This window comes from Mustela erminea, chromosome 17 (genome assembly GCF_009829155.1).
Source record: "Mustela erminea isolate mMusErm1 chromosome 17, mMusErm1.Pri, whole genome shotgun sequence".
NCBI classification, from domain to species: Eukaryota; Metazoa; Chordata; class Mammalia; order Carnivora; family Mustelidae; genus Mustela; species Mustela erminea.
Genome location: NC_045630.1, coordinates 37,568,706 through 37,595,045, shown reverse-complemented (window position 1 = coordinate 37,595,045; position 26,340 = coordinate 37,568,706). Strand labels below are relative to the sequence as shown.

Sequence of the window (26,340 nt, the reverse complement as noted above, 5' to 3'; positions counted from 1 at the left end):
TAAACAACAATTTTTAAACACACCACTTCTCCTTTTCTTTGGTAAGTGCCATTTGAATTAGTTTTATATCTTAAACAAGGTCGTCCACTCTTCACTTACATTAGAATAAACATTTGGATGGGGGATAGAATGGAAACCTAATTTACATTTTGTATTGTATCATATTGCATTCTGCTTGCAAAAACTCATTCTTGAGTTCAGTGAGTGTTAGATAATTAGATAATTGATATTTTAAATGCATTATTCACTCAGAATACTTGTTGAATTGTTCCATATGTGCTCAAACTGTTTTTACGAATATTTGAGAAATTGAGCAGAGCAGTGAGATAGAGGAGGGAAGGCAGCCAATAAGGGATGCATTGTCAAGCCACAGACCTCTGTGGGTGACTTGAACCCATAGGACACTATGAAGGATGTCAAAGACATACCAGAGAGTTATCTTACTCAAAGAGCAAGGGAGCTGGGGTACTGATACACTAACTTCTACGGATATTCAGGATATTAAGGTCTGCAACTGGGAAGTGTTAGTTACCTAGTATTTTTGATCTGCTGTCATGTTGTCAGAATAACCTTCAGCAGTTTTTGAAAAAGCCTGGGCAAACAAAGCTGATACTGACCATCTCGAAGTTGTCCTAGAGTGTGCAGTAGAGCCCAGATGATATCAACAGGAACTTGGCAGTGTCTGCTTCACACTTCAGTATGAGTGGGGGTTCTCACGCTCTCACATCTGTACACTGGTTTTCCTGCTTTGCTTTTGCTTCTTGGCTTCACGTTCTCCACTTTTTGGTTTATTTCCTCTATTTCTTAGAGAACATCCTCAATGAGCTGCCTAGGAAATGATTATCTAGAAAGCAAAACGTGAGCTTCTGTATATTTGAAACTGTCTTTTAGAAATTTTCTTGAGTATAGTTTTCTCTGTAATTTTCTCATCTCTATTTTTTTCTTTTTCTTTATGGATATTCTACTGGTCACATGTTGGACCTCGTTGTCAATCTTATAACTTTCTTGTATTTTTGTTTGTTTGTTTCCTATGCCATCATCTCTGTTTTGACCCTCCTGCATGTTCTTTGGGAATATTTCCTTGCTTTTGTATTTTAATTGTCTTATACATTTTACAAAATCTTCACAGCATTTTTTATAAAAAGTGTTCTGTTCTTTATGGATATAGTGACTATTCACATACAGAATATTAATAATAGTTTCTTTGGAATTTCTAGTCTCTGGAAACGTCTGCTGTTGATGATTCTAGGCTACATGTTTATTTGTTTTTGTTTTTATTTTTGTTTTAGGATTTTATTTATTTATTTGACAGAAAGAGAGAGAGAACACAAGCAGAAGGAGTGGCAAGAAGAGGGAGAGGGAAAAGCCCAACACAGGGCTCCCGGGACGCTGGGATCATGACCTGAGCTGAAGGCAGATGTTTAACACACTGAGCCACCCAGGTGTCCTTTATACGTTCATTCTTAAGGACAAGACCCACAGAAACTAATCTAAGTTATATGTATTTGGGGAGACTAATCAGTAAGCTATTTTTTCTTTTGGGGAGCTACAGAGGGGCTGCTAATTGTTTCCGGGTATCCATTTTCAGGATTTACTTCCTTTAAGTAATAGAACTGCACTCACCCCTTTAAATATCAGCAGGGCACATGTGGAGCAACTGCCTAATGGGTGCAACTTCCTACTCAACTTTCTTAAAAAGGAAGCTGCTTACCTTCACTTCCTCTTTCACACTGAAATGCTGACAGGGTGCTGGCCAGCCAGTTTCCACTGTGGTGAAGAGGGCAACGCCCCGGGGGATGTTAGAGGGGCAAAGAGGGAAGGGACCCTATCCCTGGATGACCTCATTGGGCAGAGCAGATAACCAACCCGAATATGTCTCTACTTCGGAATTGTAGCATAAGAGAGATATAAACTTCTGCCTCTGTTTTAGCAATCTACTGATAGCCCTACACATTCAGAGGATTTCCCAAATAGCAGTGTTTGTCGGTGTCTTCTCTATTGCTGTTCAGTTTCTTCTGAAGAAGATTCTCCAGTTTCCTGACTGCTTCTTTACTAATTCGAATGTTTACCATGCAAAATGAGACTACTGCCTCTCTTCTTCTCCCTAAACCCCTCGGCCTTTTCCTAATGCAACATTCACCCTGTCAGCATTGATAACCTTTACTTTCCTTCTTGAAATGACTTCTTCCATCCCTAGAAAGTTGGGGAGAGGGCAGTTGGTAGATCAGAGATTTCAGATAAAAATTTATGTATAAAAAAGAGAATAGGGGCGCTTGGGTCTCTCAGTGGGTTAAGCCTCTGCCTTCAGCTCAGGTCATGATCCCAGGGTCCTGGGATTGAGCCCCACATCAGGCTCTCTGCTCAGCGGAGAGCCTGCTTCCTCCTCTCTCTCTGCCTGCCTCTCTGCCTGCTTGTGATTTCTCTCTCTCTCTGTCAAATAAATAAATAAAATTTTTTAAAAAGAGAGAGAAAGAATATATATGAATGGTAACTATGGATTGAGCTGCCATTTTCTTTTCTAAGATTTATTTACTTATTTTAGAGAGACAAGAGAGAGTGTGCATATGACAGGGAGGGGATACAGAGAGGGAGAAAGAATCTCAAGCAGACTCCATGCTGAGTTAGCAGCTTGACCCTGGGGCTGGATTTCAGGACGCCGAGATCCATGATATCAGACCCGATGAAATCAATAGTCAGATGCTTAATGACTGAGCCACCCAGGTGCCCTAAGCTGCTGTTTTCTAATGACGGATGCAAATGGTCAGAAAAGGAACACCGTCTTCCAAAAATTTCTGATTCACAAATAGTCCTGTAAAGAGCTCTTAATCCTGTACTTGCATCATTTTAACAGATCAGCAACTGATGCCTATATTTTTAGGCTTAAAAATAAGATCATCATCCATTATGAATATTTACACTTAAATGATGCAAATTTATATAAATGAAAATTTTTCTTGCTTAAGAGTTTTCTTAAGGAGTTTTTTTTCCCTTTATGTTTAGCTCAGGAACCAGGAGAAACACAATAATTTAAAAAAATTAGAATATAGCAGCTTATAGTAGATATGCATCATTTAAACTTGCTAAAATACAAATAAAAATTAAGACCAAGAGAGGTAGAAGTTAATTTTCTAAAATTTAATTTATATAGTAATTTATTTTTTATTTTCAGTCAAACTAAAATGGATCAAATATTTACATTGGTAAAACCAAATCTTAGTTCTACAGAAGCTTTTTTTCTGTTATGAAAATAGACTGGAATACATAGAGAAATAAATAAATACTGTCTCTTTTAAACTAGTATTTCCCAAATTGTCTAGTTTTACATTTATACCTATGATACATTTTGAGTTAATTTTTGCACATGGTAAAGGGTGAGAGTTGTCAAAGTTTTTCTTTCTTTCTTTTCTTTTCTTTTTGTTGAAAAGACTGTCTTTTTTCCACTTAATTACCTTGGCACCTCTGTCTAAAATGAACCGTTTGTGTGTTAGTGTATTTCTGGACTTTATTTTTTCCATGGATCCGTAAGTCCATTCCTATGCCAATACCACAATGTGTTGATCATGTAGTTTCATAACAAGTCAGGAAATCAGGAAGTATGAGTCTTTTAAATTTTATTCTGCAAAATTTGTTTTGGCTATTTTAGGGCCTTGGCTTATTCATATACCTCTTAGGAATAGCTCATCAGTTTCCACAAAACATCTGCCGGGATTTGGTTTGGAATGCTTTGAATCTGTAGGTCAATTTGAGGAGAACGGATATCTTAATAATATTGAGTCTTTCAATTCAATTCATGAACACAATACATCACTCCATTTAATCGGGCTTTCTCTGCTTTCTTTCATGAATGCTTTGGAGTTTCCAGCTACCAGGCACCATATAGAGTTGTGTCATTTTAAAAACTTTTCATTTTGAAATAATTATGGATTCACAGAAAATCACAAGGTCCAATGTGCCATTGACCTAGTTTCTCCTGATGGTTATATCTTAGAGAACTAGAATGATATTGATAATAGCAGGACATTGACATTAGCTCAATGTGTGTGGAAACTCTACACTATTTACATATTCTTTTTATTCTTTCATCATAAGGATTCTCCTTGAACTACCCCTCTATATTTATATTCACACCCTTCTCCTGGCCCACCATTCCCATGAGGATAACCACTAATTTCTTCTCCATTACTATCATTTTGTCACTTTGACAAAGTTTTACAGAATGGAAATCATACAGTATGTGATCTTTTGAAAACGGTTTTTGCCACCTAGCAAATTGCCCTTGAGATAGTAGTACTTTCTACATTTTGATTTCCAAGTTTTTATTGCTATTGCTAGTACATAGAAATACAACTGAGTTTTTTTTTTACAATTTTTTATTTTTTATAAACATATATTTTTATCCCCAGGGGTACAGGTCTGTGAATCACCAGGTTTACACACTTCACAGCACTCACCAAAGCACATAGCCTCCCCAATGTCCATAACCCCACCCCCCTTCTCCCAAACCCCTCCCCCCAGCAGCCCTCAGTTTGTTTTGTGAGATTAAGAGTCACTTATGGTTTGTCTCCCTCCCAATCCCATCTTGTTTCATTGATTCTTCTCCTACCCACTTAAGCCCCCATGCTGCATCCTCATATCAGGGAGATCATATGATAGTTGTCTTTCTCTGCTTGACTTATTTCGCTAAGCATGATACGCTCTAGTTCCATCCACGTTGTCGCAAATGGCAAGATTTCATTTCTTTTGATGGCTGCATAGTATTCCATTGTGTATATATACCACATCTTCTTTATCCATTCATCTGTTGATGGATATCTAGGTTCTTTCCATAGTTTGATTACTGTGGACATTGCTGCTATAAACATTCGGGTGCATGTGCCCCTTCGGATCACTACGTTTGTATCTTTAGGGTAAATACCCAGTAGTGCAATTGCTGGGTCATAGGGCAGTTCTATTTTCAACATTTTGAGGAACCTCCATGCTGTTTTCCAGAGTGGTTGCACCAGCTTGCATTCCCACCAACAGTGTAGGAGGGTTCCCCTTTCTCCGCATCCTCGCCAGCATCTGTCATTTCCTGACTTGTTGATTTTAGCACAACTGAGTTTTATATATTGGCCATCTGTTGTGACCTTATGAAATTCTTTCATAGGTACGAGAAGGTTTTCTATACATTCTATGGCATTTACCAAATAAACAATCATGTCTGAAAATAAACACAATTTTGTTTATGCCTTTCTAAACTGAGTGCCCTTTATTTATCTGTCTTACCTTACTGCACTAGCTAGGACCTCCAATATATTGCTGAATACGAATGATGAGGGTAGATATCCTTGCTTTGATTCCTAATCTTGAGGGAAAATCATGCAGTGTTTCAGTATTAATATCATTTGTAGATCTTTTTACATGGGTTTTCTTACTTTGATAGTTCTTATTTCAAAGGTCAGAGAACTAATGTAAAGGTCCTACAAACTGCCACAAACTGTGTACACTTGAGAGCCACAGAAATGACTGCTTTGTGGGTCCATGAACTCAATGAATCATGGTGAGATAAACATGAACTAGGGATCATTTTATTGCCTGGCTCCTGTAGCTTCTATTTTAACTGGGGTTGTGGTGGTTCATTTTGTTCCCAGGCATCACAGACAGCTCAGATCCAACACGTCTCTAGAGGTCCTAGTGCACATTCACTAAAGCAAATCACCAAAGTTTCCTTTGGTAAAGGATTGGAGAAATATTACTGTATATACTTGCTATCATGTTACATGTACTTCTGCAAAGGAATCTGTCTTTAAGTTTGAGAATGGGTGAGAAAATTGCCAAGTTAAAAAAAAGCATAATTGGGCAAAAGATCATGACTTTCATAGGAGCAGTTTATCTCAGTCTTTGGATCACTCGTTCTTGAACTTTTTTTATTACGTATCATGCAATGCCTATGTTGGCCAATCCTTACCCTCAGGAACACCATATTCTATTAACCTCTTCAGAGATTTCTATAGGTCAGGAAGTTCTCTCCCCTGGCTGCCTCCCAACCTTGCAACCGTATATGCCTCACCATTAAAGAGGCACTCATTTTGAGGGTTCATACCTGCACAACCCTGAGAATGAGTGTCTTCCTTGATTTTGCATCCCAGGCATATTCTTACATAACTCAGTCATGGCCCTCCGCTACTTTTTACCCAGTCCACTTCTGGAGGTAGAGTGCTGTTACTTAGCCTTGCTATCCTGGGGTTCTCCAATCCCCACTCCTATTAGACAGTCACATTTGATAATATCTACTGCCAAAAATGCAACCTACAGTTAGCTAGCCAGAATAGAGTTTCTCTATAATCTTGGTCCTTGTTGCTGGGATGTTCCTTATTGTCCTGGTAAATGGTCATCCTCAGGGTTCTCATGAAGAAAATAGCAGGTAGGTCTTCTGGTTTTAATAAAATAAATAATTCTTTTATTTTTATTTGAGAGAGAGAGAGAGCACGAGCAGGGGAGAGAGCCAAGGGAGAAGTAGACTGCCCACAGAGCAGGGAGCCCAGTGCAGGGCTGGATCCCAGAACCTTGGGATTATGACTTGAGCCAAAAGCAGACACTTAACCAACTGAGCTACCTAGGTGCCCCTAAAATAAAGGATTCTAACATGTCTACCTCTTTGAGTCTTTAATCATTTCCTACTTAGTCTGCCTTAGCAGTTCTGGCATCTTTATACCATTTTGGACCATCATTTTCCCTGAGCTTCCAAAAGCATCCCAGAAGCACACGAGAGCTGATTCCCAGGGCACTTGAGTTGTTACCTTGTGTCATGGAACAGTGTCCCTAGCCTGACAAACTCTCCCTTGTCCAGTTTTATGGTCCCCTCCAAGGCATACTCTCCCAGAAGCTCCTACATGCTAAGTCTTGCAGATCCTGCATATGATTCCTCTCTTCTCTTAGTAGGTTCAGCATGTCCTTAGACAGTTCATACTGAGGTTTGATTTCAGCTCTTGGCCTGGAGGTGAGATGGGGCAGATCTTGAGGAAAGCAGTTATGACCTTAGAAGTTACCCAGTGTATTTGATTCCTCTGCTGGTCTTCAAGCAGCAGGGGCACTATCTTATAACAAGGGAAACTGGGCCAATTCTATAAGCTCTTTGGGTTTAGTTAAATCTGGAATTTGAAGTTCTGTAGTGCATCTACCTGCATATCCTAACGCCAAGTCTAAGGGTGTCCCTCCCTCCATTAGGGTCCTGACTTTAAGTAGAGACTTGCCAAGACTAAGAATTTATTTTTTTCTGAAGTTTTACTATTGTTTTATGATTAAATCCTGACCCTGGTCCTTAGCTAGCTGACATAAGAGTTTCTTTAAATATTAATGGGGGCAGAGAGGAGCTCCTGGACTTCACAGTTGGATTTGAATTGTGATTGAGTGCCTTGAACTTTTACTTTCAGCTAAGAGGTTGCTGAGCTTGCATCAATAGTCCTCAGCCACCCAATTTCACAGTCCTATTTCCACGCAACTCTCAAATGTTAGAGGTATTTCACTGGCCAATGTGTTTTTCTCCATCTACGCTTCATGACAGCTTACCAGGTGAAAATGTTCATAGTTGCAATGCTACAGTAAGCCACGGCTACTGATACTTCACCCCTCCCCAGTGAGGGAATCTTGATTGTCATTTGGCTAGTGGGTGATCCAATTCTAGAATCTCGTTCTTAGAGTTTGCTTCCTAGATCCACTTGTGGTATAAACTGTCTTCAGTCAATGTCTCTAGAAGGGATTCAGACGCATATGAACTTTTGATAGTGTGATTTCGGGGTTGGGGTGGGGAAGGAACTATAAGGGAATGAAACAACAAGACGGAAAAGAACTGAGCAAAAACTGACTGTCAGGTTAAGTGTAACCTTCATCGGATCCACAGTGGGCTCTAGGGCATCAACTGTATCACAGAGTTGTCCAGATTTGAATCAAGGAATCAGGGCTTTGGTATCCCAAGCTCAGCCAGGCATTGGTTGCTCCTGAGGGAGCAGGGTATAACTTTCTATATCAGGAGTCAGGCGGCTCCTATCATCACAGTACATGCTTTGGAGGTCATGGGTCTAAGCCATTAGTTGCAGCTCCATCAGCATCTGGAGGGTGGGTGTACCATTGGGTAAAAGCCAATATACTCCCATATGGCTGAATCAGTGTCCTGACAGGAAATAATTACTGGCCCCCCAAAATACAAATTATTTTGTTTTAAAGAAAGAGCTTGGATTTTAATTATCAGTCTTGGGTCAACATTTGGCTTAACTACTAATTATCTGCGGAGTTTGGGGGACAATTTACTTAATTTATCTGAACCTGTTTCTTGTGCTCGCTTCGGCAGCACATATATCTGAACCTGTTTCCTCATCTGTGCAACAAGGTAGGCAAGAGCCATGTCACAGGAGTTTTTCAGAACTCATTATAATAATTTATGTAAAATTCTGTTACAGACCTTAAAGATTAAAGGCAGGTTAACAAAACATATGGTTAATCATTTAAATTACATGAATCTCTTTATTGTAGTTCCTCTTTTTATTTTTATTTTTTATTTATTTTTTTCAAAGATTTTATTTATTTGACAGAGATCATAAGTAGGCAGAGAGGCAGGCAGGACGGGGTGGGTGGAAGCAGGCTCCCTGCTGAGCAGAGAGCCAGATGCAGGGCTCGATCCCAGGACTCTGAGATCATGACCAGAGCTGAAGGCAGAGGCTTAACCCACTGAGCCATCCAGGTGTCCCCGTGGTTCCTCTTTTTAAAGGAAGCAACTATTCAGTGAATTTACTTGCTTTCTTTTGTTGAATTTTAATTGTGCTTACCTTAATATTCCAAAGAATTTTGCTCAGCTATATTTGGTAACTCTTATTTCTGAGAGAGAAGCATTTTGGCTATTATTGGTATGTAGCAATCATTCCAGTTCAGCTGAGTAGTGAAGATCACTTGAGGACAATTTTCAGAATTTGCTCCTTTGCTTAGACAACCATCTTTGTCTCTTCAAGGAACAGATATTCCCAGTTGGTGGGCAAGATATAGAATTCAGGTTGATAGTTTCATCCATCCCACTTAACTCTTTAAGTTGAAGTTCCCAAAGTTTAAGTTCCTAAATTTAGGAAGTAATCTGGATGAATAACCAGGCAATCCCAGATGGTTATGGGACACTTAGTCTAGAGGTTACCAGTCTAAGAAGAATAACAAATGTGCCTTCTATCCAGCTGTGTTTACTGCTCAGAAGCAAAATGCTAGGTTCTCCAGGGTCCAGAATCATTCAGCTATTCTGAGAGTCATAATAAATCTTCCTTTCTCCTTAATTAATCATCTTCAACCACTTAACTTTCAATGCGTCCTTTTTCTGTATTGCAAACTCAGGCTAGAATAGCTTCTACACTAAAACAGTCAGTTTTACGGAGTGAATCATTTGATGTTTTATGTCCATTAAAAACCCCAGGAATTAGGGAAAAGACGTTTCCCCTGAGATAGTATAATAATTGTAATTGTAATTATAATTGTAATTGTGTAGACTGCATTCTTGAGATTTTCCACACCTAGAGACTCATACTACTCTGTTCTGCCTAGCCTATGTGCTATCTAGAAAGAAATTTAATCTTCAAGCTTAAAAAAAAATCCATTCTTCTATGGGCAAGTTACACCTACTTCTTATCACAGAAACCACTTCTCAAACAGGCACCCTTTGGCAGACATTCTATTTTCTCTCATGCTATGGGTTCAAATTCCTGCAGAACCCACCACACACACCGGGCGTCATGGGCTGCACTCCCCTGCGCTTTTTTGCTCTTGTTTACTCAGAGGAATCATGGATATATCCAGAAAGGAACTCACCACGTGCCCCATCTGAACAGCAAGGGAGTTTTAGGATAACAACAATAACTACACACAGAATCCCAGAGGGCTCTCCTAACAACCTCCAGACTCTTCTCTCCGAGAATGGGGCCTTATCAGCTGACCCCTGTTAGAGCTGTGCTCAGCACCTGGTCTTCTTGTCACTCCCCCTGTCCCTCCCCTTTAGTGACACACAACTGAGACTTTGCCAAGGCTGGTTACACTGGCTTAGGCACCATTTCAGTTGTTACTGAGAATTCTTTTCTTCAGATTAATTCAAGGGTCTGAGAACACTGAGCCCCAGTATGGCACCTCTGAGACCCAAGGCCTCCAAGTTGCAGAGCAGTTTCCCAGCACTGTACGTCTTTGGGGTCTTGACCCTACTGCTGTGCCCTTCTGGCTTGTGTGGTGAGTACAGTAGTTATAGGGAAAGGAGGGTAGTTTCTCTAAGATATGCAGGACAAATACCCAATTAAGAATTAACTGAATATAATCAAATAGTGGGAATTCATAATCTTTTTGAGAGAGTATAATGAACTATGTATTAATAAAAATGAAGAATTTTAGAATAAAAAGGAAATAGTTTTAATTCAGGTAGAAGCTATTATTATATATAGAATAAAAAATGTGTTGATATGCAAAATTCCTCATGAGGCAGCTTTAGCAAAAAATAATCATGAATTTTCAAATTAGTTTCTTATATTTCAATGCTCCAAGATGCATAGAACAAATTTACTTTCCAAATAGGTTAATTATACCATCCATAACCTTAGTTATTTATTGATTAGGAATAATTTCCATCTGAAAAACAAAACTATTTTCTGTTGTCAGATGGAGCTAGAGAGGATAATACTAAGTCAAGTAAGTAGTCAGAGAGAGACAAGTGTCATATGATTTCACTCATATGTGGAATTTAAGAAGCAAAACAATGAAAGAAAGAAAAAAAGAGACAAACCAAGAAAGAGATTCTTCACTATAGAGAACAAACTGATGGTTACAGGAGGGTAGGTGGGCAGCGAGACGGGTGAAGTAGGTGATGGGGATTAAGGAGTGGCCTTCTGGTGATGAGACCAGGTTTTGTATGGACATATTGAATCACTGTGTTGTACACCTGAAACTACTATTGCAATGTATGTTAACTCTACTGGGATTAAAAACTAATGAGAAATAAAAATTCTAAAATACATTTTCTGTTATCAAATACTGAGTAAATTCTCTGAGGTAAAATTATAGAGTACTTTATGAATTGTAAACCATTATATAAATGTAGACATTGTTATTGAAACAGAGGGAAATTTTTGTCAGAATGAGAAACAAAAGTGTCTAAGAGAAGTTACCAGAACCACCTGAAGGCCTGCTGCTGTGGAAATTTATTTGTTGTTCTGTTATTTAAATGGAAATGTCCTTTAACCAAAGTTATATTGTGTTCTTTTCTTAGCTGACATTATTTTTTATCTGAGAGAATTAATTTTCATACCTAAAAATATTTATTAACATATTCTCTGAAACAGCTATCGTGGCATAAAAGTTGAGGATTTGAGATAGTTTAGAAGGAAAAACCCCAACCCTAAAATAATAACTGACTGCTCCTAAGTGAGCTGGCCTGTTGATTTAAAAAGTGGAAGCCATGCTTTCTTCAACACTGAGAGTGGTCAGGGGAAAGCATGGGTTAATTAAGGAAGCAATGTTTAGAAAAAGATTTTTCTCATCAGATGCATGAATGTTAATTTATTATTGAGTGGCAGGATAAAGGACTTCATGCTCAGGAGACTTTTCTCAACTTCATCTCTGAGTTCCCCTCTCACACAGTCTGGGGTGATAGAGGAAGAACTAATCAGATTTGTCATGTCTTTCAATTATTTCTTCATGATCCCATTTCCCTTCTCCTTTTTCCTTCTCTTCCCTCATCTCTTCCCATTTCCCATGGCCCCAACCCTCTGAAATGATACTTAATGTCTGTGTGCTCTGATCTGAAGGTCCTTTCCCTCACTGTAAGGGCTTCTGATGCCAGACTTTTCTCATGGCCCCAGTATTGCTCTGCCTCACCTATCTTACCAACCACTCAACTTCCACCCATCCTTTGAGACCTGTCGCCAGCTTATTCCTGGAGACATTCTCTCCATCCTGCCAGCACCTTCTCCTATAGAACTAATTTCCTGACCTAATCTGGCACTAGAGTGGACTGATACAGAGTTGTAGTACAACTATGTATGTGGCTGATGTGGGAAACAAAGGCAGAAGAAAAATCATTAAGTTCCCTTACTACCTACAGCCCACTGACAAGTCCTTAAGATAGGCAGAGTGAGACTTCTCTAGGGACTCAGCTGCCTTGATGTTGACACTTTGCCATGGGGGAAAAGGTAATCCTAGACTGACCCCCCCCCCCCACGCCCTGATCCTGTAAGCCTACTTTAACATATAAAAATTCTTTTGGACACTTCCTTAATCTCCAAACCTCCCAAGATACATGTTGGCACTCATCCCCTAAGCATATGGGCCACTGATATACATATGAAGAGTCTCATAACTAAGGTTTTATTAGACAGTAATAAATGACATTTCCCAACAATAGCTAGCCCCCTCAAGGTCCTGGAAACCTTGCTTCCATATTCCTTAGAGTCTTATATTATTCCTAACCTCTTCCAACTTGGAAGTATAAAATTAGTCACTCCTCATGACCCCAATGCAGCTCTTTCTGCCCATGGGTTCTGTCCCCATGCTTTCATAAAACCACTTTTTTGCACCAAATACACCATAGGAACTCTTCCTTGGCCATTGACTTCAAACCCTCACGTCTTTCCTACACCAGGGCTACATGTTATCTTTTTAAGTACCTTGCAATTATGCCTCCTTGATATTGCCTGAGAAGCATAGTACAGAACTCTGCATGTGTGTTTGGTCATAAAAATTAAGAGCTATTTTTTTTGTATTTCTGTGGAGGGGCCTAATCTGCAGTTTAAGAAATGCTATATGGAAGCTGTTGACTCATGCACAGGTGAATTCCTTTTCCTTGATACTAAAGCAGAACTTATTTTGGGATTATTGTTCTTATGCCTTCTGGATCCTTCAGAGTTAAAGCTTTGGGAGAAGCAGAGATAAGGGAAATAGTGCTTGACCTGAGCTGATTTTTTGCATCAAGAGTGTTTCAAGCTTGCTTTCTCTCTTGTGTTTTGTTGTTGTTGGTTGTTGCTGTTTTTTGATGGGTCCTTCCTCATCACTGAGAAACTAATTTCAATTCCCTGGTCTGCTAGATCCCAGGATCCATCTCTGATTCTGGATGATCTCTTTCTCTTTCCTATCTCCTAAAGACCTAGGGACTCCTAGGGATTTATTTTCACCGAAGCTTTCTTCCAGCCTCAGGAGGTCCTTTTGCACAGGTCTGAAGAGAACACCACCAGGCCTGTCTTTTTCATGCATCCTGTTTCCAACTCACTGGAAGTATTCACTCATCCTTTGTTCCACATAATGTCAGGAGTACGGGCCAATCTCAAAGCAGCAGAAATATGTCCTTCACCCTCACCAACAGAGCCACTAGACAGCCCCTGTTTGCATTTTGGATTTCCCAGGCAGGAGCTCAATACTAGGCCACTGTGTCTAATATCCCTGCAAAGTGAAAAGGGATATATTGGCCTTTCTCAGTGAGCTCCTTAGAGCCCCTCTGTCAGTCTGAAGGAGAAATGCACCCACATATTTGCCTCACCTGGGACTAATTTGAATTTAAAAGTTAGATTCCTAACCTTTTAGTGCCTTTGATTTGGGCGAAGGAGATAGGAGTTTTCTAAGGGATTCTGAGCTGCCTACTTCATCAGTTCTGGGATGTTACTTGACTGTGCAAGAATACTGTTCTTCAACCAAAACTTCCATTTTATGGCCTTCAGGTATATATTGATGCCTCTATAAAGTAAGCATCCAATGATCACTACAGACTGCAGAAAATAGCAGGATTCCAGAAAGTACCAGTTGATTTTGATACACACCTGAGCTTAATCCCTGAGGTTGATTCATGTTACTGACACCTCCTAGCTGTGACCTTATGTGCAACATCTGACCCCTCTAAGGTTAAGTTTCCTTTTCTCTAGAATGGGAGTGATGATCGTACTGCCTCGAAGAGTTATTGTGAGGATTAATTGATTTAACATATCTAAAACGATTAACAAACACAGTGCCTAGCAAGTAGCTAAGTTCTCAGTAAACCATTCCTATTGATTCTGTTAAGGCATTGAAATATACCTCTGCAGTGTAATTTAATTACTTCATTCAACAAAATAAGAAGAGTCCCCCACTCTGAATTGTTAATTAAATTAGACCCTAGCTCATTGTCCCCACCCTTCTCTTTTACCATTCAAGATTGCAGAATATTTCCGAGCATTGCCCATGGATCCCATAAAGACGTGAGTTCATTTTTCTCCTATACTACTGTTGCGAAATATGAATGTGATGAAGGATATGTTCTGGTTGGAGAGTCTAAGATCACCTGCAGGAACTCCCACTGGTCGCTTCCAGCCCCTCAATGTAAAGGTAATTTCAACCTCACTGATGACCTTGATTGGAAATGTAGAGCCTCTGTGATGGTTCTGACTCTAGTCTCTTTCCAGCCAGGAGAAACACTTTAAAAAATTTTGTTGTACTATTTATTCATTTCGTGTAGTTAATGCATGCATATGGTATACTATTTTCAAAGTTTGAACCATTACCTAGCTTCTCAGTCTTGGAAGTAACCGTTGTTACCAGCGTGTATGTTTTCAGAGGTAATCTAGAGGACCACTTTTTGCTTTTTTTTTTAATAAAAGTTTTAATTCAAATGTAACATACTGCAAAACAGTGTACAAATCTTAAGGGTGAAGGTCAACAATTATCAAAATGTGAACCTCCCCTTGAAGCATCTCATGTCTTCCCTCAGTTACTCCCGACTCTCCTCCCCAAAGAAGGTCATTCTACCAACACCATGTGTAGGAGCGCTGAAAATACTGGCTCCATCTTTGGCCCTCCATCTTGTTCATGTACGCTTGATGACTTCTTTTGTGGTTATGTGCTCCAGACCCACAGGAGAGTAACATACCTCAGAAACGCCCACCAAGGCAGGTCGGTGTAGGGGAAGGTCCGTTTTGGCCTCGCATGAATCTGAGATAAAATAGTCCTCCCTCTTTCTGAGGTAGAGATGGCACCACAAGATCTAAATAAAGGTCAGCTGTCAACTAGGTGCACGTGAGCCCCTAGATCTCCCTGCAGTGTCCTGGAATACAGTGTCCCCTCGCTCTAAAAAATCTGTGGACTGAAATCCAGACTTTTTGGAGAAGAGCTGTACAGGGCCTGGGTCCTTGTCGGCCTGACTCTTCCCCTTCCCCCCATCAGTAAGTTACTCTGAAGAAAACTCTGTAAACTGCATGGTGTGGCCCTGCTTTTGTTTTTTGGTCTCAAAATGCCTTTTCAGTTTGGCGGGGGTACCTTATTGTCCCTCTTCTACCTTCCAACACCATGGATAAGTTTTGCCAACTTTTTAACTTTGTATCAAGGAAGTCATGCTTGCTCTCTGTGCCTGGCTTCTTTCTTCATCTATGTCCTTGCACATTTTGATAGTTCATTCATTTTCATGGTTTTATAATATTCTTCTGGATAAATAGACCACATTTTGTATATTTTATAAGAGTTCACATTTTTTGTGTTTCAGGCTATTATGAATAATGCTCTTATGAACACTTGTGTGTAGGTCTCTTGCTACTCATGTGCGAGCATTTGTGTTAGGAATAAGCTCAGGAGTAGAACTGTACTGCAGACTGTACACATCGTCATCTTTTGTAGATGTTGCCAAATTTTGTTCAAAAGTGGTCATAACAGGGGCGCCTGAGTGGCTCAGTGGGTTAAAGCCTCTGCCTTCGGCTCATGTCATGATCCTAGAGTGCTGGGATTGAACCCCACATCGGGCTCTCTGCTCAGCAGGGAACCTGCTTCCTCCTCTCTCTCTGCCTGCCTCTCTGCCTACTTGTGATCTCTGAGTGTCAGATAAATAAATAAAATCTTAAAAAAAAAAAGTGGTCATAACAATAAATTCTGTTTTTACAAGTAGAATATGAGTGTTCTAGTTTTATTTATTTTTTAAGATTTTATTTATTTATTTCACAGAGAGAGATCACAAGTCAGGCAGAGAGAGAGGGGGAAGCAGGATCCCCACTGAGCTGAGAGCCCATTGTGGGGCTCAATTCCAGGACCCTGAGATCATGACCTGAGCTGAAGGCAGAGGCTTTAATCCACTGAACCATCCAGGCAACCCGAATGTTCTAGTTTTGACAAACATTGAGTTCTAAATTCCAATTTATTTCAAATTACTAATATTGTCCTTGATGTTGGAAACTGTTTTGTCTTGTTTCAGAAATATTTGCCTACTGCAAGGCAGTATTCTATGCAACAACAAACATGTTCTCCTATGTTTCTTATAGAGCTTTATTGTTTTACCTTTTACAATGATATCGCCAACCCACTTGAAATTCCTTTGTATGTATGGTAGAAAGTGGGGGTCAATGTTTGGTTTTCCCCAGTGGACAATCAACTAATTGTGTACCACTTACCAAATGGGCTGTAGTTCCCACTGCTTCCTTTGGCACAATTGGAGTGCCCATGTATGTATGGTTCTGTTTCTACACAAAGATAGCAATCTTTAATTTGAGACTGTCAGCGAGGGTTTAGCAACATGTTAGTAAGCACCTGCTTCATTTTAAATGACTGCAGTTATGGATAAATTCCAAACTCCTTGAGGTGTCTGACATCTCCATTAGAGCCACATGCATACCATTCATCTTCTCATGATGAAGTTGCCCTAATAAAAGATTTCTGGTTGACCACCAAGATTAGGTGTGCCTTTTTATAATCATAGTTGCTATCAACTCAAGAGGTTAATTTCCCACCATTAACTCCATTTAACACAGGAAGACGTTAAGGGTATGTGAATAAAAATTATATACTTAGGATCATAGAAAGAGTGAGGTTTTGAAATATAGCAGTTTTAAAAACTTGGATTCTAGGACTATAATCCTTAGGTTAATATTATAATCATGTCACCTAAAAGTTATGCATCCTTAGACAAGTCACATAAACCATCTGTACCTCATATTTTTCTCTAGCCAAATGGAGATAATAATAGCGTTTTATGGAGTGCTGGGGTGGCTCAGTTGTTTAAGCATTCAACTCTTAGTTTCAGCTAGGTCATGATCTCAGGGTCATGAGATCAAGCCTTGTCTCAGGGTCCATGATCAGTGCAGAGTCTGCTTGAAATTCTCTCTCCCTCCCCCCTGACCTTTCCCCTGCTTGTGCTCTTTCTCTAAAATAAATAAATAAACAGATAGATAAATAAATAAATAAAATCTTTGGAAAAAGAATAGTGTTTTCTCTTGAGAATAGTATGAAAAATAACATTACTGTTATTAATGTTATCGTTATGATCATGCAATCAATGGAGGTAGAGAACAACTCTCAGCAAGCAGGTATAATCTATTATCAGTGTTTCTCATCCCCTCAGGACTCTTCACTTTTGTAAGATTTTATTCTGAGAATCACAGCATGATCAAAACTGCGTTTCCATTACAGCTCTGTGTCAGAAACCAGAGATCAAAAATGGAGATCTGTCTGTGGATAAGGACCAGTATGTTGAGCCTGAGAGTGTTACTGTCCAATGTGATGATGGTTATGGTGTGATTGGCTCTCAAAAAATCACCTGCTCAGAGAATGGCATCTGGTTCCCAGCGGTGCCCAAGTGTAAGTGGGTAAGTGCCACACATTTCAGGATGTCCCGTCATGTTCTAAAAATTGTAGCTGGTATCAGAGCCCTGTCAATGAACATTGATGAAATCAGACTTGTATCAGGACCCATGCACGAGTTGTTTAAATCACGTTGGAAATTGGCCTCAAAGCACTTGGTGAACTCTTTTATTATTTTGTTAAGATTTTATTTATTTATTTGACAGAGAGATCACAAACAGGCAGAGAGGCAGACAGAGAGAGGGGGAAGCAGGCTCCCTGTTGAGCAGAGAGCCCGATACGGGGCTCGATCCCAGGACCCCGAGATCATGACCTGAGCTGAAGGCAGAGGCTTTAACCCACTGAGCCACCCAAGCTCCCCACACTTAGTGAGCTCTTTAAAGCGAGTTCTAATTCTCTCATTTTATACTAAGATGAACCAAGCCTCTAGAGAGGAGGGCTCCCTAGATCTAGGTGACCTGGCCCCTGGCCCTGTGTTTTCTACCATATGCACTATGCTTTTGCACAGCCGTCAGAACTGTTCCTTCGCATAAGAACCCCCTGGGTGTCTTCTGCAGCCTTCCTCCTTCCCTGTTTCCACAGTGATCCGCTGCACGTGAGGAGTGCTGGTGTCGCACTGGGCACGCTGCTGACACAGAGTATCTTTGGGTTTCCTCCACCAGTCCTGAGGATGGGCAGGATCCTCTAATTTTCCTGTCATGGCTGAGGCATCCTGAAGACACCCTATACTTTCACAGCTGGAGAGGTCTCTACCTCTATCCTTTTATGTCTTGTAGGAATTCCAGATGGGCTGTGAGCAAGTGTTAGTTGGCAGTAAATTCTTCCAGTGTCTCCCTTACCCAGACGATGTGAAAAAAGCCCTGGAGATCTATAAGTTGTCTCTGGAGATTGGACAACTGAGCAAGAGTGAAGAGAACACCATTTCGAAACCAGCACATCTACCCTCCCCACCTCCGCAAAAATAGAGAATTAGGTACATTTCTCTCATTAACAACTCTACTAATCCTTTCTTGAGTACTGTTTACTGGAAAAAAAAAATACCCGTGTTAGGAGAATCTGTTGATACCCTTAGTGCCACCGATACTGTGGAGCTGTTGATTTGTACCTTTGCTCTGCCTGTGCTTCTGCTGCCCTGGCCATGGTGCGATGACAGAAATAAATAATGACAAAAATCCAGTGTCTTAGGAAGCCGGCTTTCCTTCCTCTCTCTCGGCCTGCCTCTCTGCCTACTTGTGATCTCTGTCTGTCAAATAAATAAATAAAATCTTTAAAAACAAAAATCCAGTGTCTTTGTCTTCACTTTGATGCCTGTATAATGAAAAACTAGGGCCTTATACCAGTCACGTCCTAATGTTTCTTTAATTAACTTCTTTTTCTATTTTACTGTATCACAAGGTGAATGTAGTTCTCGCAAATGTATACTTGTGCCTTGTTTAAGGTGTCTTTACCCTACATCTTCACGTCCTACCTGTCCCTCACTGCCATGGCCAAATATCACATCTTCCTCCAAGTCTCTTGCTTGCTTGCTTGTTTTGTTTTTTTTTTTCTTTTTTAAATGTTTTATTTATTTATTTGACAGAAAGAAAGAGACAGTGAGAGAAAGAACACAAGCAGGAGGAGTAGGAGACGGAGAAGCAGGCCTCCCACCGAGCAGAGAGCCTGATGTGGGGCTTGATCCCAGGACCCTGGAATCAAGACCTGAGCCAGAGGCAGACACTTTACCGACTGAGCCATCCAGGCGCCCCTCCTGCTTTCTTTCTCTATTGGATCACCAGTATTTCTCTGGAACAACTTCTTACTTCCTTACATTTGTTTTTTTGTTTTTTGTTTTTTTTTTAAGATTTTTATTTATTTATTTGACAGAGAGAGATCACAAGTAGGCAGAGAGGCAGGCAGAGAGAGAGAGGAGGAAGCAGGCTCCCTGCTGAGCAGAGAGCCTGATGCGGGACTCGATCCCAGCACCCTGAGATCATGACCTGAGCCGAAGGCAGCAGCTTAACCCACTGAGCCACCCAGGTGCCCCCCTTACATTTGGTTTTGCTCGATATCCCTTCCACCCAATATTAACTACATCAAAAGTCTTTGAAAGCCTAATCTTTGTGTCACCCAACCCTTGAGTATGGCCAAGGCTTCCAATTCTTTTCTTCATATTTCAATTAAAACGACTTTAGTGTCTCTCTTAGACCAGATTCTCCAGAAGCAGACCCTGAGGAAAAGATTCATGTGCAAGTAATTTATTAAAGAAGTGTTCTGGGGCACCTGGGTGGCTCAGTGGGTTAAGCCTCTGCCTTCGGCTCAGGTCATGATCTCAGGGTCCTGGGATCAAGCCCCACATCGGGGTCCCCGCTCAGTGGAGAGCCTGCTTTCCCCCCTCTCTCTGCCTGCCTCTCTGCCTACTTGTGATCCCTCTCTGTCAAATAAATAAATATTAAAACAACAACAACAATAACAAAATAATAATAATAATAAAAAGAAGTGTTCTAAAGAAAAACAGGAAAAGGAGTGTGATGAGAGGGCAGGACAGGGAAGGAGCCCAGGACTGTGATGGGGTCAAGTCCTACAGGAAGTGGCTTAGCCTTGTCCCCAAAGGGAACTTTGGACTCTGAATTTGCTTACATTTTGTCCCAATTCCAGGTAAAGGAACTGGGTGAAAAGCTACCCAGGGGGAGGGACACACAAGTTCCTAGGGCATCCAGCTCTCTCTGGCGGCGGGGGGGGCAAACTGTCTAGCAGCCTGAGAAGACTAGACCAACAGAAGGGAAGGTAGGATTATGAGAAACCAGAACCATGGAAACCGGCCGAGGAACACACAAAAATGGTAGAAGGGACTGAGGGGCTGGGTGGGGCTCCTCAGGGCTTATCCCTCATGTATCCCTCTTATAGCTCTGGATAGACTTGGAAAACTTGTCTTTCTGACAGTCACCTCTTCTTCTAAACCTTCACCTCCTCTGAAGTCTCATTTCTGTTCATGCTGACTTACACTGGCCTCTGCTTCTCCACTACATCTTGATCTATAATAAAGAAAATGGCCACTTCTCTTTGATTTCTTTAAAACAGTCATCATATGAGAAAGCTTCACAGCTGACTTATACTAAAGCTTTGAAGTTAACAGAGGGGTGATATGGCTGGGTACACAAGACAGGAATTCCACAGTGAATGTTCCAGAACTGTGATCTTAAAAGACCATTGCCTTGGGGCGTCTGGGTGACTCAGTGGGTTAAAGCCTCTGCCTTCAGCTCAGGTCATGATCCCAGGGTCCTGGGATTGAGCCCCACATGGGGCTCTCTGCTCAGCAGGAAGCCTGCCTCCCCCCCAATCCCTCTGCCTACTTGTGATCTCTCTCTCTGTCAAATAAATAAAAATAAAAATCTTAAAAAAAAGAAAAAAGAAAAGAAAAAAAAAAGACCATTGCTTTTCCCTGGCACCAGGAATATCTTCTGGCTGACTTTGTTTGCATGACCTTGTCAGTCTCCAGGCTTTTCTGGTCTACCGTTTTCCCTTCTCAAATCTTTCCTTGTCAGACTTCATCTGCTGTTGCTCCCGCTGCCCCAGAAACTCATTTCCCCTCACTTTATTAGAGAAGGCATTTTAACTCATCATCTTTCCCTCGTCTCAGGAATTTTATATCCAAAAATTCATAATTGTACTCAAAAAGCCAAACACCACCCATTACAGATCTAGACACCAAGCCATAGAGAAGATTCAGGAGAATCTCTACAACATGAGTCTTTCCATATTTCCTGCTCTGCAGTTTCTGGAGGGCGGTGTGGAGACACTTTTGCACTGATGTGAATTATGCCACAATTTTTTTATTTGTTAATTCCAGTTAATTACACATAATTATAATTATAGAAGTGATATATATGTATATATGAACAAGAATTCAAGCCTTACAAAGGTATATATAAAAAATGAAAATGAAATTCTTCTCTCCTTCTGCCTAAGTCCTATTGTTTTGAGTTTTTCTACTGGCTAGCTTAATCATTCTGAAGAGGAAGCACACACTATATCATTTGACTTCTTCTCTCTAAAGAATGTATTTTGATTTCCTGCTACACAATGACCAATCTAGCTCTTTTTCCCCACCTCTCTCTCCATCGGTCAGTCTCATGTAATTTTATTTTCTCTTATTGAGGACTTGTGTTTATGGCTTTATTTTTTTTATCTTTATGGCTTTAAATAACTTACTTAAATCTCTACTATTTATGCAACTCTAATTTTTAGTAATTTGCTACTTTCCTAAAGTAATACAAGCAAATAATTTAAAAGAGTCAAATCATCCAAAAAGACTTGTAATGAAAACTCCAATAGTTTGACACACTCAATCCATCCCTTGGCCTTATGCCTCCAAAATAACCACTTTCAACTCTCTAAGGTCTTTCTTAGGATATTTATCTACAGATTTCCAAATGGTATTTTCACCCTTCTTATGTTTATTTATTATTTTTCAACATTATGTATCAACTTACTATCCAGAAAAAATAGAGTTTGCAGTACCATCTTTCCTCAGTGTCTTTGTTTCTTGATTAAATTAACCTTCAGTGTCTACCTCATTATGACTGAGCAAATCCCAATCATTGCTAACAGTGATTACTAACACAGGAAGCCAAGCAACGACTTCTGAATCTATTTCCTTATAAGCGAAGGCTTTAATTTTTATGGCTTGAATATTTTATCTTGCTTTTGGCTTAGTTTCCTGCTCCTGTTGCTGATGCTTGCTACATGCCCCAGTAGATCTGGCAATATATTTCTGAATATGCTGAGACATGTCAGATACGATTTCAGTTCCACTCCTCCCTGTGCCGCTCCCCTCCTGGAGATTTCCTTTCCAGGCCCTCTAGTTAGTGGTTCTGAAATGAATTGTTGTTTACTTTTAAAATCTGAAGTCTTCCCTTGGCTGCGCTTTTCATTAATTTGGCTCCAAGTCTTCATGTATTTTGGCTTATTTCTTCATCTTTTTTAGTGCTAAGAAAAGGTGCCTGGGAAGTAACATCTTTACATGTGTTAAAATATCTTTTTTTTTAAATTTTTTTTTCTACCCTCACAGTTCATTGCTAGATTACTTTTATGTAGAAGTCAGGGTTCTTTCAGAATTCTGAAGGTGTTTCTCCACTGTCCGTCGCCTTCTGGTGCTGTTATGCAACAGTCCATGACACTTCAATCCTTCATACGGTGTTATTGACGGCCCTTCCCACCCCCTCACTGGTTTTAGTGCCTTCTCTTTCTCTCTGTGGTTTTACTGTAGGGTGCTTTTCATGCATTCACATAGGTGCCTTCTGGGATGTTTTTGATCTGGAAACACATGTGCTTCAGAATTTAGAAATTTTTTCCATTATTTTTTGGTTTCATTTTGTCTTGCCTTCTTTGTTTTCTCCCTTCCACCTCCTGCCCCTGGAGCTCGCGTCAGTAAAATACTGTTTTCACCTTGCCTACTCTACCTCCAGTATCTTTTTCTTTGTGTTCTACTTTCTGGGAGATTTTCTTGACTTTGTATCTTAAGACCTTTATTGATGTTGAAAATCTATTATTTCATTTTAATTTCCAATAGGCTGTAGTTGTCTCTCCATGTTCCTTTTAAATGGTATCCTGTTCTTTCCTTACGGATACAAGACCATTTTTTCTGTCTCTGAAAGTATTACATATAGGGTAGAGTTTTTTTATATTCTCTGCTTTCTGCCCCCAAGAAGGAATGAGACCCTAACATATTGGCTAGTGTTTCTGTATGAACGAGCAAGGTTTTTCTAATGGTGAATTTCTCTGTAGCAAGATGGGCAATAAGTTTTAACTACTTGTATGCTTGTTTTATTTTTAAATGAGACACGTCTTTTCTTTGGGGATGCTTAGTGTCTCCTGAAATTTCTGTGATCCCCTCTGGATTGATCTATCAAACTCTCTCTTTTCTCTTGAGTTTCTTTCTTTCTTTCTTTTTCTAGGATTTTATTTATCTGAGAGAGAGAGAGCGTGAGCAGAGGGGAGGCGTAGAGGGAGAGCGAGAAGGAGACCCCCTGCTGAGCAGGGAGCCCAATGTGGGACTTGATCCTAGGACCCTGGGATCATGACCTGAGGTGAAGGCAGACTCTTAATCGACAGAGTCTCCCAGGTGCCCTTGAGTTTCCACTACTTATGTGTATCATGCAAAATAAATAAATGAGTGCTTCTAAGTTTGTATCCAATTGCATTGGACACAACTTCTATCTATATACTATTATTTTTATACTGCTCATTTATAGATCATTGATTTTTTTAAACATCTTTGACCACTACCTACTGAAGACAGAACTAACTTTTGCCATATACACTTACTATTTCATTGTGGGCTTTGTTCACAGTAAGTGTCCAATAATTTCATACAAGAATGTTTGAAGTTCCATGATCTAAGACCTAGTACGAAAGATCAGTTCTCAAAATTTTCTGCTGAATGTAATTCCTTCTATGGGACCAAAAACAAGTGGTCTGTTTCTTTACTGGGTTTAATAGGGAAATCCAGAGCCATGAAAAGGCCAAGAATAGTTAAGATAAACAAAACAAACAAAACAAAGCTGGAAGACTAATACTGGTAGATTTCAAGACTGGTTATAAAACTAGATTAAGACAGTGTGGTGTTGGTACAAATAGAATCAAGTGAATTATGCAGTTGAATAAAAAAAATCAAAAAGTAAATATATCAAGGCAAATATAAATTATATATATTATTTAATATAATATTAAATTGTGACAAACTTGACCCTTCAGTGTGCTGAGAAAGGACTCTTTTCAACACATATTTTCTAGGTCAGTTGGAAAGCTATATGGAAAAATTGTATCTTTTTTTTTTTTTCTTTTGAGAAGGAGCACGCTTTATTGGAGACAGAGCACTTCATGGGACCAACAGGTGAAGGCAGCCTGAAGGGCATCCTACACGCTCAAAAAAGTACACAAGGAGGTTCTGCTAGTAAGAAAGATCAACTGGAACATGGGTTCTTCTGGGCAACTTCCTCAACCTCATCACTTCAAGGGGTCAGAACAACCCTGACCACTTCCTTGAAGGCAGCTGTGGTCTGCTAGAGAGGACAAGAAAAAGAAATATGAACCTCCTGTACCAACTCGCGTTGGTACTATATCCCTATAGTTTCGAGTTGGACTATATCCCTCAGGGGTGCCTTCCTGTTTTTTATAAAGAACATTTTCTTTAGATTTCTTGAAGTCTTCATTTGTTACTTTCATTCTGCGTTCTCTCAAGGCCATCAGACCAGCTTCTGTACAGATTGTCTTGATATCAGCATCCGAGAGGTCATCTTTAGCCATGATCAAGTCGTCCAGGGTCACATCATCGGCCAGCGTCATCCTGCTTGTGTGGATTTGAAAGATGCGCTTCTTAGTCTTCTCATCGGGCAGGGGGAACTCAATCTTCCTATCGATGTGACCTGGTCTGATAAGAGCTGGATCCAAAGTCTCTATTCGGTTTGTGGCCATGATAACTTTCTCGTCACCCCTCGAATCAAATCCATCCAACTGGTTCAGCAGCTCCAGCATTGTTCGCTGAATTTCTCTCTCACCACCAGAATTTGAGTCATACCTTTTTGTTCCAATGGCATCAATTTCATCAATAAACATGATGGATGGTGCGTGTTCTTCCGCAACTCGAAACAATTCCCAAATGAGTTTGGGCCCGTCACCTAAGTACTTCTGAATAAGTTCCAATCCAAACACTCTCAATAAAGTGGCTGAGGTTTGGTTTGCTACTGTTTTGGCTAATAAGGTTTTACCTGGGCCAGGTGGACCATAGAGAATGACCCCCTTCGGGGGCTTTATACCCATCTCTTCATAATACTCAGGATGAGTGAGAGGAAGCTCCACAGATTCCTTAATTTCCTGGATTTGGTTGTCCAACCCCCCAATATCAACATAGGTTTCCTGGGGCACCTTTTCTACCTTCATCACTGTGACCAAGGGATCTGTGTCGTCCATAAACACCCCTATGACGGGATGTACCTTCTGGTTGAGCAGGACGGAGCAGCCCGATTCCAGCAGATCCTTGTCTACAAAGGAAAGAATGCTGAGGTATTGCTCAGAGCCCACAGATGTAGACAGGATGGTGTGATTGTCATCAATGATCTCTTCCAAGGTTCCTACTGACATTGGGTTCCCTCTCAGGTCATCCATCTTAGACCTTTCCTCCTCTTGCTTTTCTTCTAAAGGCTTCATTTGTTCCTGATTTCTAATGAATTCTTCCTCCATGAGAAGATAGTCTTTAATTCTCTCTAACTTCAATAATTTTAACTGGCCCTGAGTATGGGGTGTCACCAGTGGCAGCTTGCTGGCTGCATCTGGTCCCTTTGTTTTCTTCTTCTTTTTCCCCACCTGAGTTGGTACAGGAGGTTCATATTTCTTTTTCTTGTCCTTGTCATCCTTCTTGCCACCTCCAGGGCCATGACCACCGCTCTGACTCTGACCCATCTTGCTTCGGCCGCTAGAACCACCCTGGAAAAATTGTATCTTGATCCTTATCTTACTGCTACCCAAAAGAAATCCAAAGTGCATTATAGATCTACATGTGAAAGGTAACATATAGAAGATGTGATCTTAAGTAGGTAAATACTTCTTATATACAGAAGTATAAAAAGCATTATGAAAAAAGTTATAAATTATCCAATATTAAAATAAGCATGTCTGTTAATTTAAAGACATCATTAAGGTTCTCTAAAGAAGACATAAAAATGGCAAAAAAAAAAAAAAACACATGAAAAGCTACTCAGCATCATTAGTCATTAGGGAAACACAAATCAAAACCAC

General features: G+C 40.2%; 2 protein-coding genes across 2 annotated transcripts; one reads left to right on the top strand and one right to left on the bottom strand.

Annotated features, from left to right (window-relative positions):
• LOC116576749 (apolipoprotein R-like) lies at positions 1-18,808 on the top strand. Its single transcript, XM_032319249.1, has 5 exons — positions 1-41; positions 10,090-10,227; positions 14,167-14,337; positions 17,398-17,573; positions 18,345-18,808. Exons 2-5 carry the CDS (start codon positions 10,125-10,127, stop codon positions 18,531-18,533), a joined length of 639 nt encoding a protein of 212 aa, XP_032175140.1. The 5' UTR covers positions 1-41; positions 10,090-10,124; the 3' UTR covers positions 18,534-18,808.
• A 5,840-nt stretch (positions 18,809-24,648) lies between these two features.
• On the bottom strand, positions 24,649-26,038 carry LOC116575928 (26S proteasome regulatory subunit 4-like; the record flags this gene model as incomplete). The annotated part of the gene is made up of 1 exon (XM_032317556.1): positions 24,649-26,038. A coding segment is annotated over exon 1 (1,356 nt), but the record flags the coding sequence as incomplete, so codon positions are not given.
• Between the last annotated feature and the right edge of the window lie 302 nt (positions 26,039-26,340).

Coding starts and splice junctions, on each gene's coding strand:
- LOC116576749 (XM_032319249.1), top strand. CDS start 10,125: ATGGCACCTCTGAGACCCAAGGCCTCCAAGTTGCAGAGCAGTTTCCCA. Junction 10,228..14,166: donor GTGCCCTTCTGGCTTGTGTG/GTGAGTACAGTA, acceptor TTACCATTCAAG/ATTGCAGAATATTTCCGAGC. Junction 17,574..18,344: donor CGGTGCCCAAGTGTAAGTGG/GTAAGTGCCACA, acceptor TATGTCTTGTAG/GAATTCCAGATGGGCTGTGA.